The 15,815-nt window shown below is 45.4% G+C and overlaps 1 protein-coding gene across 2 annotated transcripts in view; it reads left to right on the top strand.

The window, feature by feature from the left end:
* Positions 1-15,815, top strand: part of KIAA1549 (KIAA1549 ortholog) — a 138,106-nt gene that overhangs the window by 80,734 nt on the left and 41,557 nt on the right. For both annotated transcript variants that reach the window (XM_049641937.1, XM_049641936.1), the window contains 4 exons: positions 1,244-1,359; positions 9,732-9,937; positions 11,454-11,677; positions 12,636-12,789. In XM_049641937.1, the coding sequence (XP_049497894.1) occupies positions 1,244-1,359; positions 9,732-9,937; positions 11,454-11,677; positions 12,636-12,789 (700 nt within the window). The remainder of the gene's footprint in view (positions 1-1,243; positions 1,360-9,731; positions 9,938-11,453; positions 11,678-12,635; positions 12,790-15,815) is intronic.

The following is a 15,815-nucleotide window of genomic DNA, read 5'->3' as shown; positions in this document are numbered from 1 at the left end:
TCGCCTGTCTTTTCGCCAGCCGTCTCTGTTGTCTCTCTCGTTAGCGTGTTTCCATGGGCTCCGCACCACCTCCCCCCTGCCCAGCTCCCCATTCCCAGTGTATTTCCATTCTTCCTATCAAAGCAAAGCGCACGGGGGACTGCCTGTTAACACGCCGCCTGGAAGTCCCCCTTTGCACCCTCTGATCCTGTGAGAAGGGCTGGAGCTTGGTCAAAGATCAGGATCAGGTTTTATGCAGTTGACTGTAGAACTCAGCCTGGTCACGCCACGGTATGGAAGCTTCAAATTATCAGCCCTCCTTGAAGCTTTGAACTCCAAATCTTGATCTCCTGCTAAGAGGGGGAGAAAAATGTGTGATCATACCAACACTTGAAACGATGTCACAATTTCTGACTTATCAGATAACCTACCCCGGGGGTTCTGGCCTAGTTTTAAGAATTTAATGGATGTTACAACGTGATCTTTACAAAAGAAAGCGAATTATGTAGAGAGATGTTACTTGCTTAATTATCTTGCAGGCTAAGAATAAATCAAATCATTAAAGATCGTCAAAAACGTTAGTATAATTTTGCCAAGTTTTTTTTTCCCCCTCCCTTGGTAGTACCATTCTAAACATTAGTCACATTAGACCATTTCAGTGGTCTGTGGTTAAGGTAGTATTTCAGCATCCCTTAGGGACACACAGAGAAGGGCTCCTAACTGCTTAAGGATTTTCATTAGCCTGGTGCAGCCTGGGTTCTCTGACATCCTTGCTCTTTATATGTAGAATCAAATCTCAGGAGTGATTGTTGCTTTTGTGTTATAAGTGTTGGCTTCTGCCGAAGCTGTGGGGTTCTTTGGGGTGTCTTCAGGACCACCCTGGGTTCCTAGGAATTCTGTAGTCTCAGTTGACCTGGAACCGGGCCTTAACCCCAGATCTTCTGGTACAGTCTCTGCTGGACCCAGACTGCCAGGCCAGGGCCCTGGTAGCCGAGGGACCATCCTCCAGTGTGGCACTTAGTTTCCTGGTATTTGCTGAAACACAGCCTGATGAACCATATAAGCCCTGTTATACTGTCTTCACGAGGGGACTGTGTGCTGTGAGTGTGTGTTCCTTGTAGATGATTTTTTGGACGGTCTCATTTCTGTCTGTTTTGCCTCGAAGGCTGCCTTCCACACCTAAGTTAATGTGACCTTCCCCTCCCCTCCCCTCCCCTCCCTTTCTTTCTTTTTCCTAATGCTTGTGTTTGTTTTGTGTCTGTAGAGTTTCTCCATCAGATGCTGACTCTACCGTAAGTGAGGAGTCCAGTGAGAGGGATGCAGGAGACAAGACGCCAGGAACGGCGAACGATGGCCAGCCCCACAGAGCCCCACAGAGCGGTCAGTGATTCTTCCCATTCTCCACGTTAACTGTAGTAATTAGGAGATTCCAGTAGGATAAGGTTTTATGCTATTTCACATGCTAAACATTTAACAAAAAAATCTGCAGTGGAATATTTGTTATCCATATGGTGAGTTTCTCAGCATCGACCGTCACTGTCTGATGTGGTACTGGTGTCTGGATGGAGGCGGGGGACTGTGCTAGAGGTTAGGGATTCACTCAAGTACGTTTGGAAGTTCATAGCCATGTTCCATTCTAGTGGAGAGTCCTAATGGTTTGCCTCCCCCAAGAACAAGGAGGAAATCAAACTACAACCAGACTCGCAAACACTACCTCCAGGATTTAGTGACCTTCTTAGGATCCAGTTCCGGTATTTCCCAGCTGCCACTGCCAGAAAGTCGTTTATGTATCATGGGTCCAAATGCATTATATTTGGTTCTGTTCCTAGATCATTCTTCCTATAGGTCATTCGGTGCAATCGGGTGGCGTAGCATATTTGAATCTGTAGTCTGTGGTTGTTTAGGCCAGGTATGAAACGAACTTCGTGTCCGTCCCAAAGACATGAACGTGGAGCTCTTGCTCCGTGACAAAACTAAGCCCACAGGTCTAACTAGACTTAGGAGCATTTTTTGGTGTGATGGCAAGGTAGCTTGGCTTTAGTTTAAGAGATTCTGTTAAGTAAATGTGCTAATACAGCTGTTGTATTTGCTGGAGTTTTATTTATATTTCAGGGCCGTTTCAGTAATGCAAAGAAAATTGGGATGCCCCAGGATACTGTTTTTAGTAGTAATTTTTATACTTTAACATTTGCCGTCATAAATTTCTTTGTTTCAAAATGCAGTACCGAGTGAACCATATTCTATAAATGAACAGATTCTAGATGGAAGCTAGAGGGCCTGATCTATCATTGTCATGCTGGTGACCTTGCAAGTCCCTTAGCCTTTGGAGCTTCTGTAGGACTAAACTAGCTCATTTTTGAGATTCCTTCCAGCTCTTTTTTGATGTTAAAGAAAACTCCCTTAGAATAAAGGAAGAGTTTTTTCTTTGGATCCAGTTTCACAGAATTGTAAAAGTTATTTAAGCACCATGGTAACAGGTGCCCTGTTTCAGACAGACAGAACTAAAATCTAATTTTGATTCTAGGAAGGAAATATTTGAGAGGGAAAAAGAAAAAAAAAGAATCAGTTCTGGAGTTTCTCAGTTTCTGTTCATTGCTTATCTGAGAAAATCTTGCTTTTAGTTCCTGCATTTAACTCCTTACTAACAGTATTAAAACCAGTATCTTCTGTGTGGCTAACAAAAATCAAATATCACTATCAACACATACTCAAAATCCAACTAGTAAGCATGTCAGGTGTGGGACTGAGTTGTCCGTGGAAGGAGGCAAGTACACTAGATGTTGTGAGTTCTGGAAGCTAAGATGTCACCATTATGATTTGAAGAGACGCCACAATCTGTACGTTATTTTCATATTTTAGAAAGATGATTTTCTCACTACAAATATCACTTTGCTTGAAAGATCTTGTTTACTTCTTTAAAGCTACCATGAAGGTATTTTTTTGCTTGCATAGAACTTAAATACCCTACAGAAAAGATTGGGAGTTTTAAAAAAAAATTTATTTATTTTTAAATTTACATCCAAGTTAGCATGTAGTGCAACAGTGATTTCAGGAGTAGATTCCTTAATGTCCCTTACCCATTTACCCCATTCCCCCTCCCACAGCCTCTCCAGCAACTGTCAGTTTGTTCTCTGTATTTAAGAGTCTCTTATGTTTTGTCCCCCTCCCTGTTTTTATATTCTTTTTGCTTCCCTTCCCTTATGTTCGTCTGTTTTGTAATTTTTTTTTTTTAACGTTTATTTATTTTTGAGACAGAGAGAGACAGAGCATGAACAGGGGAGGGGCAGAGAGAGAGGGAGACACAGAATCGGAAGCAGGCTCCAGGCTCTGAGCCATCAGCCCAGAGCCCGACGCGGGGCTCGAATTCACGGACTGTGAGATCGTGACCTGAGCTGAAGTCGGACGCTTAACCGACTGAGCCACCCAGGCGCCCCAACGTCTGTTTTGTATCTTAAATTCCTCATATGAGTGAAGTCATGTGATATCTGTTTTCCTCTGACTACTTTCGCTTCGCATAATACACTCTAGTTCCATCCACGTTGTGGCAAATGGCAAGATTTCATTCTTTTTGATTGCCGAGTAATACTCCATTGTATATATATATATATATACCACATCTTCTTTATCCATTCATCCATCGATGGACGTTTGGGCTCTTTCCATACTTTGGCTATTGTTGATAGTGCTGCTATAAACATGGGGGTGCGTGTGCCCCTTGGAAACAGCATACCTGTGTCCCTTGGATAAATAACTAGCAGTGCAATTGCTGGGTTGTAGGTAGTTCTATTTTTAATTTTTTTGAGGACCCTCCATACTGTTTTCCAGAGTGGCTGCACCAGTTAGCATTCCCAAGGATTGTGAGTTTTTAATCATAGCTTTTGAATTATTTTGTGATTCATGTAAAAGTCCTTCTTTTGTGACAAGTCATAGTTGCCTGAGAACCACTTGGGTCCCTCCTCCATGTTGCTCTGGGACCAGTGTTCTGTCTTAACACAGCAGGTGCCCTGGCCTCTGGGTCCTTTCTGACTCGTTGGTAAGACTTGCCAACACTCTGACCCACACTGCAATGGTGGCTGAGAAAAGAGCATCATTGATTTTGGTCTATTAGAGGTTGTGCTTTATCCCCTGCCCAGCTGACTATTTTTGGAAGGTGGGTAGACCATGATGCATATATATGACCGTCTATGGACCCTTAGGAGGTTACTTAGATGTCATTGTGTTCAGTTACTGTGGTTTTAGAGTAAGTCACATTGTTACCACGGGTTCCCTTTAGCAGAGCTGTGAAGAGAGAGATGAGCTAGGGAGACGATGCACCTTCCTCGTGTGAAGGCAACGGCATTCAGCCTGGTACTGTGCCACCATTGTGGTGTTCTTGCCTAATGTTGTGTCCCTCCTCCTCTGTCATCGGGAATCCACTGAGTAGGTAAGGACTGCGAAACATGTGCGTGCAAGGATGTGATTTAAAAAAAAAATTTTTTTTTTAATGTTTATTTCTGAGACAGAGAGAGAGCCTCAGTCAGGGAGGGGCGGAGAGAGAGGGAGACACAGAATCTGAAACAGGCTCCAGGCTCTGAGCTGTCAGCACAGAGCCTGATGCGGGGCTCGAACTCACAGACTGAGAGATCATGACCTGAGCTGAAGTCGGACGCTCAACCGACTGAGCCACCCAGGCGCACCAAGGATGTGATTTTTAAGTAGTTGGCACTTCGTTCATGAGAATTCCACAAGTTCTGAATTGTAGAATGGACTTCTAGAAGTTTCAGTTGGAGCTAAGCCAGTACCTCCTTTGGCGTTGCTACGGAGTTTGCAAAGCAAATGAATAATTTGGGGGAGATTGCAGGGCAACTGTTTTGACTGCCTATCACATCAAAGTTTGTCAAGGAATTGTGGAGCACTCATTCATAGAATGACTAAATTCACAGGTTAGAATTCTTTTCATTGAAGCAGATTCCCAGATGCCTTTTTGGGGTAAAATTTTATAAACTTAGTTGAAGTGACTGGTTGGTTAGTCCTGCATTCAGCATATCTGTGCTTAGTGCCTGTGGCTGGTGAGGTGCTAGAATGGGAGGAAGAGGAAGACAGAAATGTGATCCCTGCCTCCCAGGACACTAATGGGGCCACGGGCCTTAGCGATAGTGTACTTTGTATTCACCTGCAGATAATGAAATTAATATTCTTTAAAAATGTTTTATAGCTTCACCATTTCAGCACTTCCTATAGTTCTTTCCCCTGTCGTCCTGCTTTGTCTACATTATCCTATACTCTAATTTCTGTCATTACATTTTTTTTGGTTTTCTATTTGAATATAAATGGATTTTAATCCAAAATCTCCTATTACCTTAAGGTATATTCATGCAGATTAATCTCTGTGTATCCAGTTGTACCTTCCATTGGTCATTATTGTCCATGCAGTTTTTATTTGTACAATATATAGCAAACATAAAAATAACCAAGTTATGGGGTGCCCGGGTGGCTCAGTTGGTTAAACATCCAACTTCGGTTCAGGTCATGATGTCACAGTTCATGAGTCTGAGCCCCACATCGAGCTCAGCACTGATGGTTTGGAGCCTCCTTGGGGTTCTCTCTCTTTCCCTCTCTCTCTAACCCTCCCCACCCCTCCCCCAAATAAATACACTTAAAAAAGTATATCCCCGTTACAGATATATATACATACATATATTGTCTGGTTGCAGTTGGTGAATTGTGCCAAACCGTGACCACAGCTGGGGACTGGAAGAGGGCACCGACAGGAGCTAGGCATAGGCTTGCAGCTCGGAGGTACCCAGGCAGGAAGACAGCGCGGAAGTCGGGGAATGGTGATCTTCCTTTGTCATCTGTGTGCCCCGGTCTGTTAACCCTTCTGGAGGAAAGCATCTCATCTTTAAGTGTCAGTAGCTTAAAGGGTTCCCCTTTGTGACATTTGCTGTTACTGTGAAAGTTTGGGTTAGCAAGGCTAGCCTGTCTGGCGAAGCTAATTACCCCCTTTTAGGCTTTGTGCCTGCAATTTGAGTAGCTGCCACAGGATGAATGGTGGTGCCGGCTGTGCTTGTGTTGCACAAATAGGCTCCCTCTGGGCCCAGGGCAGGGAAGGAAAGCCCGAGAATAGCCCGAATCCAGATAACGATGCTCCCTTGCTAGAGAGGCGTCATTCATTCACAGTTCTATAAATCATTTCTAATCGTGTGGGATATAATTCAAATTGAAAGGAAATACAAAGACGTACGCACCACTGATGTGCATGCATTAAAACAGATTCCACACGCTCTCACTCCTTCTTGTGACCTCTTGGTCGTGTATTGTAAAGCACTGTCCAGAGTGTTCAGGGGACAACTGTGGCTTAGCAGAGGGAGTGTATCTAAGTACCTCTATCAAGCTCTTCCCATCTCTTCATCCCTTCTGCATCTCTCTCTTTGCCTTTTGAAAAGTAAAGTTTATTGGGATTATATCTACTACCAAAGTCATATGCATTAGAGAAAATCCCCACTAGAGAAAATGCAAGAAATTGGAGAAAATCACCCATTCTACTAAGATCCGGTCTCTGTTTTCTTTTTAATTTTTTTTAATGCTTATTCATTTTTGAGAGACAGAGACAGAGTGTGAGTGAGGGAGGGGCAGAGAGAGAGAGGAAGACACACAATCTGAACCAGGCTCTAGGCTCTGAGCTGTCAGCACAGAGCCAGACACGGGGCTCGAACTCATGAACCATGAGACCATGACCAAGCTTAAGTTGGACACTTAACCGACTGAGCCACCGGGGCACCCCTCTCTTTTGAAGTTTTGGTTACTTTTCTGAAAAGTTCAATGTTGGGGCGCCTGGGTGGCTCAGTCCGTTGAGTGTCCCAACTTCAGCTCAGGTCATGATCTCACGGTCCCTGAGTTCGAGCCCCACGTCGGGCTCTGTGCTGTCAGTTCAGAGCCTGGAGCCTGCTTTGGATTCTGTGTCTCCCTCTCTCTCTGCCCCTCCCCCACTCATGCTCTATCAAAAAAAATGAATAAACGTTAAAAAAAATTTTTAAAGTTCAATGTAGTAAGATATGCATGCCATGTAGTGTCCCCCTTTTTTAAGGGTACCACTCCTGTTTTTTTAAGTGGGAAAAATTCCCTCTCGGCAGCAACTTTTTCTTTTTGTGGCTCTTCAACTTAGTTTTCTTTGTGTGTCAGAACTGAAAGACTAGATGTGTTCATTATTTTAATTTTTTTTTCTTTTGCCGTGAGAATTCTTTTTTATTTTTATTAAAATTTTTTTTTTAATGTTTTATTTATTTTTGAGATAGAGACAGAGCGTGAGCAGGGGAGGGGCAGAGAGAGAGAGCGAGACACAATCCGAAGCAGGCTCCAGGCTCTGAGCTGTCAGCACAGAGCCCAGCGCGGGGCTCGAACTCACAAACCATGAGATCATGACCTGAGCCGAAGTCGGACACTTAACTGACTGAGCCACCCAGGCGCCCCTTTATTTTTATTTTTAAAAATTTACATCCAAGTTAGCATATATCGTAATAATGATTTCAGGAATAGATTCCAGTGATTCATCCTGTATGTATAAAAGCCAGTGCTCATCCCAACAAGTATCTTCCTTAATGCCCCTTACCCATTTAGCCCATCCCTCCACCCACAATCCCTCCAGCAACCTTCAGTTCTCTATATTTAAGAATCTCTTATGTTTTGTCCCCCTCCCTGTTCTTATATTAGTTTTGCTTCCCTTTTGTTCATTTGTTTTGTATCTTAAATTCCTCATATGAGTGAAGTCATATGATATTTGTCTTTCTGTGACTAATTTGGTTAGCATAATACCCTCTAGTTCATCCACGTAGTTACAAATGGCAAAATTTCATTTTTTTCTTTTGTTTATTGATTTATTTTTGAGAGAGAGACAGAGAGAGTGAGTCGGGGGGTGCAGAGAGAGAGGGAAAGAGAGAATCCCAAGCAGGCTCTGCACTGTCAGCACAGGGCCCATTGTGGGGCTTGAACTCACAAACCATGAGATCATGACCTGAGCCCAAACCAAGAGTCAGATGGCTTAACCAATTGAGCCACCCAGGCACCACAGGATTTCATTCTTTTTGGTTGCCGAGTAATACTCCATTGTGTATGTATACCACATCTTCTTTATCTATTCATCCGTTGATGGACATTTGGGTTCTTTCCATACTTTGGCTGTTGTTGATAGTGCTGCGATAAACATCGGGATGCCTGTGCCCCTTTGAAACAGCCTATCTGTATCCCTTGGATAAATACCTAGTAATGCAATTGCTGGGTCGTAGGGTAGTTCTATTTTTAACATTTTGAGGAAGCTCCATTCTGTTTTCCAGAGTGGCTGCACCAGCTTGCATTCCCACCAACAATGCAAAAGAGATCCTCTTTCTCCGCATCCTCGCCAACATCTGTTGTTGCCTGAGTTGTTAATGTTAGCCGTTCTGACAGGTGTGAGGTGGTATCTCATTGTGGTTCTGACTTGTATTTCCCTGATGATGAGTGATGTTGAGCATTTTTTCATGTGTCGGTTGGATGTCGTCTTTGGAGAAGTGTCTATTCATGTCTTTTGCCCATTTCTTCACTGGATTATTTGTTTTTTGAGTATTGAGTTTGATAAGTTCTTTATAGATTTTGGAAACTAACTCTTTACCTGATGTGTCATTTGCAAATATCTTCTCCCATTCTGTCGGTTGCCTTTTAGTTTTGCTGATTGTTTCCTTCGCAGTGCAGAAGCTTTTTATTTTGATGAGGTCCCAGTAGTTCATTTTTGCTTTTGTTTCCCTTGCCTCTGAGGGAGGGAGTGTTGAGTAAGAAGTTGCTGCCGCCAAGGTCAAAGAGATTTTTGCCTGCTTTCTTCTCTAGGATTTTGATGGCTTCCTTTCTCATGTTTAGGTCTTTCATCCATTTTGAGTTTATTTTTGTGTATGGTGTAAGAAAGTGGTCCAGGTTCATTCTTCTGCATGTCGCTGTCCAGTTTTCCCAGCACCACTTGCTAAAGAGACTGTCTTTATCCCATTGGATATTCTTTCTTGCTTTGTCAAAGATTAGTTGGCCATATGTTTGTGTGTCCATTTCTGGGTTCTCTATTCTGTTCCACTGGGCAGAGTGTCTTTTCTTGTGCCAGTACCATACTGTCTTGATGGTTATAACTTTGTAATGTATTTTGAAGTCCAGGATTGTGATTCCTCCAGCTTTGGTTTTCTTTTGCAGGATTGTTTTGGCTTTTCAGGGTCTTTTCTGGTTCCATACAAATTTTAGGATTGGTTGTTCTAGCTCTGTGAAGAATGCTGGTGTTATTTTGATAGGGATTGCACTGAATATGTAGATTGCTTTGTGTAATACCAACATTTTGACAATATTTGTTCTTCCAGTCCAGGAGCATGGAATGTTTTTCCAATTTTTTGTGTGTCTTCTTCAATTTCTTTCATAACTTTTCTGTAATTTTCCAGATGTGTTCATTGTTAACCAGCACATACCTGCATGTCCACTGTTCCCTATTTTCTTGTTTTTCTATCAGTATAATTGCCCTGGTGGCTAAATTTTTATCATTCCAACTGATAGCGGAAGTTCAGAGCTGCTTTCAATGTTCCTCTAAAAGTTGTGCAAGTTGCTTAGTGACTGACTAAGCAGCTCCTGTCCTCTCTCTTTCCTTCCTGAAGACTTTGAGATGCCGTTAGACGAAACATGGCAAGTTTTGACACCATGCAGCGTCACGATTGATTATTTGCTGTTTCTTTGGGATGGCTTTATTTATGCTTTTGCTTTTCCTTCTGCTCCAGGGCCACCGCCGCCCAGTTCAGGGAACGAGCAGCACTCGTCAGCCTCCATCTTCGAGCACGTGGACAGGCTCTCCCGGTCCTCAGAGGCCAGCCGGCGGGTTCCCAGTAAGATACAGCTGATCGCCATGCAGCCGATACCAGGACCTCCAGTTCAGCACACCGTACTGGCCGACCGGGTGGCAGAAACCAACAAAATTAACAAAGAGGTATTTGCTCATATTGAAAAGTACATTTATATTAAAAAAAAAAAAACAAAAAAAACCACATTCTGATTTGGTCAGTGCTTACCAACAAGTGAAAATTGCAGTGTTGAAGGTCGGAGCTGCTAAGAAGTATGCTTGATTTTAAGTTTTATGCTCCGCTTTTTTAGATCAGATAACATTCAAGGACCCCGTTTCGCACACTGGCCGTTGTGCAGAGAGTTCACGTGGCAAACATGAGATTGCTATCCTTCAAGAGTCCTGTTTTGGCCCTTGGCTGATGTTGAGGAACTTACATGTCAGAAAGGCTCCTGTCATTCCCAGAACAGAGTGGTTCACTGTGCCCAGACCGTTTTTGCAAACGTTATGACTTACTCGAACATCTCTTTTCCTTCTGGGACTCTGGGATTTTGGTACACGCTAGACAGAGGGTGCCTGTTGGACCAGCCCCCAGTACCGATCCTGGGCACTGCATCTCTGATGGGCTTCCTTGGTGGATAACATTTTACATGTGTTGTCGCAACTCATTGCTGGAGGAATTAAGCATATTTAGTGTGACTCCCCTGGGAAAGGCCTCTTAGAAGCTTGTGCTTTATTTCCTCCAGATTTCACCCCACATACCCTGTGCTTATTTTAATTTGCGTCCTTTTGCTGTATTAAATGGGACTAAATGCTAAGTCCTATCGGTTTTCCTAATGAACCTTTGAATTGGGGGGTGATCCCAGATAGATCCGCTCTGATCCCAAGGATCTAGGAAGGCGTAGTAAAATCGTCTTCCAGTGAATCCTGGAAGAGTGAGTTGGTAAGATTTGGGGAAGCAGAAGGCCAGGCCAAGGCACTGTTACCTTGAACTTGAAAGGTTTAACCTGGCCTGAGCCATTTAGGACTGCACATAGCTTCATGCTGTGCATTTCCTGCCTCTAACAAATACCTGCTACTGTTGTGAGTTCTGCCAGGATGAAGTCATAAGCAATTGGTGTGGCGGAAACCCCCTGCCCACTTTAAAGGTGATCCTTGAAGTAGATCATCTTACCGAAGTCCCATCAAGAGTTCCTAGAGTTTTCCCTCTCTAGCCCTCATTGGCTTCTTGCTAAGAATGTGACAAGAACGTGTGTCCCGGGTTTAGGATGGTGTGTGTTGTCTCTTCTCACCGAGTCCTGGCCCTGCTCAGCCCCAGTCCTAACCTAGAGCTGTCTGCACGCCTCTGTACCTGCTACGGGTAAATCCTCCCTAAAGTGGATTTTCCATCTGGTGGAAAGAAAGAAGGGAATGTGCTCACCAGGCCTGTGGCCTCACAACTTGATAGCATACATCTTTTTTTTTTTTTTTTTTTTACTCTCTTTTTAAAATGTAGTGCTTGATACATAGGTATGTATGCCCCCGTGTGGGAGTGCCTGTCCCTTTGGGCTTGGACACGGGTCTGAGGAAAAGAAAGGCCTTCCCTAAGATGCTGTCTCAGCGTGGGTGGCAGGAACATTGGGAACATTCCATGTGACTCATTTCTCTCCCCTCGGCCACGCAGATCCAGACGGCCCTGCGGCACAAGTCCGAGATCGAGCACCATCGGAACAAGATCCGGCTCCGCGCCAAGCGCCGTGGCCACTACGAATTCCCGGTGGTGGACGACCTGTCCTCGGGCGACACGCGCGAGCGGCACCGTGTATACCGCAGGGCGCAGATGCAGATCGACAAGATCCTGGACCCCACGGCCAGCGTGCCCTCAGTGTTCATAGAGCCCAGGAAGAGGTGGGCGTCCGCAGAGGGGGCAGGGGCACCCCCCAAGGGTTGCCTGTGGAGGCGCCGTCGGCCTTGCTCCTGCTGGGCCTCTTCTCATGCTCCCGCCTGCTCCTTCAGGGGCCTCAGAACCCCGGCCCTGGCTTTATTCTGCCTCCCTGAATTCACCTAGTTGGATATGGCAGGCACCTTCTCTTTCTCAGATGGCTGTGCTCGAGTCTCTCTCACTGGGGAATCTCCCTCCTCTCCCATCCCACCCTCACCTCCAGTACCTTCACCTCCTTCGCGTGGGCACCCGTCCGTGTCAGGTGCAGGTGCATTTCTTTTCCCATAGCTGCCCTCCGAGTCTTGGTCTCTTGGCCTTCCGGACCCCTGCCCCGAAGGCACGTGTGTGTGCTATAATCGCTGCTCTGGTTGGTCTTGCTGTGTCCAACACCTGTAACTGCTTTGGTTCCCTGCCTCATGGAACCTGCCCTGTAACAGGAGGCGCCCTGCCTCCCCATTCCGGCTACTTTCCACCATCCAGCAGTGTAGACAGAACTGTCTCTCCCTTAGATGGGCCTGCTGTTGCCCGCCATACATTCATCTGCTTCGCATTTCTCCCCACATCCCTCCCCTTCTGCAGATCCTACTTGCTCTTCAAGACCTAGTTCAGGTGCTGTATAGCCAGCCATGATACTGGTAGCTCACACTGATCTTGCCCTTCTCTGAAAGTCCGGAAAAAGTCACGGTTATATATTACCTTATATTATTCTCTCTTGTTGCGTGCATTTAATATGCTCAGGTAGACTGTGGCTTCCTCATAGCAGAGACTATGTCTTACATATTTGTATCCTATGGGGTGTTCACCACAGTGGCCACCATATCCCAGATGCTTGGAAAATACTTTGTGTTTAGTGGATAAGCTACTGGCAGGAAGGATTATTTCCTATGAAGATAACCTCCTTCCTGCCCCCACCCCCTCCCGCAGCTCCAGGATAAAACGATCTCCTAAACCACGCCGAAAACACCAGGTCAACGGCTGTCCCGGAGATGCTGAGAAGGACAGACTCATCACCACAGACAGCGATGGCACTTACAAGAGGCCCCCCGGTGTCCACAACTCTGCCTACATTGGTTGCCCAGTACGTAACGCTGACTCTAGCTCCCGGAGCCGGGGTGGGGTGGCTCTTCGGAGAGTGACCGCTAGTGGCTGCTGCCCTGTGTGCTGTTGCTGCCGATGACTGACACTCAGGGCCATGAGACAATGTGGAGTGAGGGAACTGGTAGGCTGCTCCTTTGAGAGGAGACTTGAGTCACAGAGCCCAGCAGGCTGCGAAGTGAGCCCTCTGGAAACGTAACCCCGTGTTTGTCCTTTCTGTACACAAGCCCTGTTCTCTTATGCTTCAGGATGGGTACTCCTGGAAGTTAACTGGAAAACAATTTTTTCTTTCTTCCCCCGGTCATAGAATTGTTTGGGTTTCTTGGTGATAGGAGGGGTATTTAGGGTTTTGTCTATCCCTTCTCTTCCTAGAGTGCAAGAAGGTATTGTGTGTGTGTGTGTGTGTGTGTGTGTGTGTGTGTGTGTAATTTTAATGGAACAAAGAGCTTAATGGAAATTAAGAAATACGGAATTAAACTTTTTTTTCTTCCAACGGAAAGGGGCACACACAGAATTGCTTGAAGTGTTAAAGGCAGACATTGAGAGCATTAAGGCGCACATACACAGACCTCATTGAGTAGGGAAGAAAGTGCCAGCCTCCCCAAAGGTCTGTGACACAAAGACAACCCAAGACGGGGGGAGAGCCAGATGTGGCTGACTTCCAGCAGTGCGGGAAGGACACCGGTAGCCTTGGGCCGGGGTGCAAACCTGGCTCATTGCACAAGACCCCTTCCTCCTTCCGGAGATGCGCTTACAGAGGCATCCTTGTTTAGAGAGACATTAGCAAAAAAAAAAAAAAAAAAAAGATAATAAAAATAAAAAAAAACAAAAAAACCCCCCACATCTTGGAGAAGGGGCTTGTGATGCGCATGATCACTTTGGACAGAATTTATGCAACCAGCCATTGCCTCCTAAATTAGACAAATAACTACCCTGGAAAGATATGAAGACTAATTATGGAGATAGGGCAAACACTACACTGACGTTGGGGCTAGATAGCATCGAATCATGATCATCCGAAAGAACCAGACTTTTCCTCGGTAACTGACTGTATTTCTGGTGTTTTAAAGACTGGCCGTGCCTGTTTGTGAGGATTGGTGCAATCCCAGGGGGTCGCAAGGTTCTCCAGTTGAGACTGTTGTGCTCCTGAATGGAATGAGCTGTGGATGAATTCCTGAGACTGGGGAGCCCGGGCTGGCAATTCATACAGCAGGTGGCGCTCTTGTAGTGTTCTTGTGCTGTGGACAGGTGGCTGTCTGGGCTTCACCTGGAGAAGACTGTCCCCTGGGCTCCCCAGGATGGTCACTTGAACTTTTGCTTTTGTCTCACCGGGGACTTGCAGGCCTGATGGGGACTTGCAGGCCTGATGCGTGAAACCGATAAATAGAAGAGGTGGCGGGGGGGGGGGGGGGGGGGGGCGCATTCCTTCTTACTCCTTGACTTCCCGAGCCAGCCAGGGCTCACCTCTCAGAGGAAATCCGCAGCCCCATCCCGTCTTTTTTTAAGTAGCCCTGAGTCCCGTCATCTGTTGCCATGAAGTCTTTTGTTGTCTTCTTGCTCTCTCCATTTGTCTTCATCAGTGATCCGAAATCAGGCCTCCTTCAGGGTGACCGGATCATCCTTGTACTTCCTGCTCTTTTTCTTAGTGGAAAGCAGAGACCCCTCCTTCAGCTGGTGGAAAGCAGCCCTTCCCTGGAGAGCTCCGCCTCAGTCAGCTGGCTTCATTTTTTCAGAGATTCCTTAAAATGAAATTTTTCTTACGTGGGCTTTTTCCATTCCATAAAAATTCTGAAACACACGCTTTCAAAGATAATCCCCCCCCCTTTTTTTTGAACTCATTTTTTCTTAGGTAGTATTTCATCTTGAAGATTATACTACTCATGTGTTTTTTTCTTAAATTTTACACTCTACCTTCAAAATGTCTTCTCGTTATGAGCTCTTTTCTCCTAGGGTGAAAGGAATATTCCTAGATTTCTTGGCAACTGGGGTTACCATTGTAATTCAGGCCTCAGCACGGTATGGCCCTCAGGCCAAATCCAGCCAGCCACTTGTTTTTGTAAAGTTTTATTGGAACACTGTTGTGCCCTTGCACTATTCATCTGTGTGTTCTCTATGGCTGCTCTTGCTGCAGTGTTAGAGTTAAATAACAGAGCAGCAAAGTCTCTGTGACTCACAGAGCCTAAGATAATTGCTGTCTGGCCCTTTACGGAAAAGGTTTGTCTACCCCTGATACAATTTATCATCCAAGCCTGGCACTTGGGAGAGTGAAAAGAGTCTCTATTAATGATTATACTGGGACAGCGGGCATACTCTGACATTGTCCTGGGCCAGCCAGGGTGTCTGATCACTCTCTTAGAATTCCTACGGAAGACTGCAAAATGGGCACCAGAGTACATCCTGTCTGATGACTGAAGGTAAAAACTTCCTATGTATTTCTGAGGAATGATGGGCGAATGTGTACCCGTCCGAAGGAAAACACATTGACTAATAACGAAATTATCAGGCTGAGATTCAAGAGAGTGGAATTCAAATTCCAGCAGGGATCCTGGGTAAATCTTCCTTTCCACACACCACGGTTCCCCCTGTATTATTGACTACCACCTCTATGTGAACACCCTACAGGTGTCGAGATACAGAAAAATGAAGATCTCTTGTTGGCCTGCAAGTTGCTGGCAGTGTAGCCTGCAAAATGAGGAGACCGGAAGAAGAAAGAACGGAAAGCTCTAACGTCATGGCTCCGTAGCTCTTTGCCTTCTTGGCAAGATTCATGAGTCCCTCCTTCACAGCATACTTTTTGCTGTAAAAGTTAAACCGTTGGAATCTCTGTTCAGGCTTGCAGTTTTTTGTGTGGCCACATGCTCGCTTCCTTGCCACACAACGCTATAAAGCAGGATTCACCCGAGTAAGTTTGAAGATCTCATAGACTTTACTCAACAGCTCTTGAATCCCACAGCATCAGACGCGGAGAGTGGAAAGGAGCTCCGAGGAGCTGTACAAAATGGAAGGGGG

The sequence above is a fragment of the Panthera uncia genome, chromosome A2, assembly GCF_023721935.1.
Source record: "Panthera uncia isolate 11264 chromosome A2, Puncia_PCG_1.0, whole genome shotgun sequence".
In the NCBI taxonomy this organism is placed as follows: Eukaryota; Metazoa; Chordata; class Mammalia; order Carnivora; family Felidae; genus Panthera; species Panthera uncia.
Note: the sequence above shows the minus strand (reverse complement) of the source record. Positions and strands in the feature narration are given on the sequence as shown.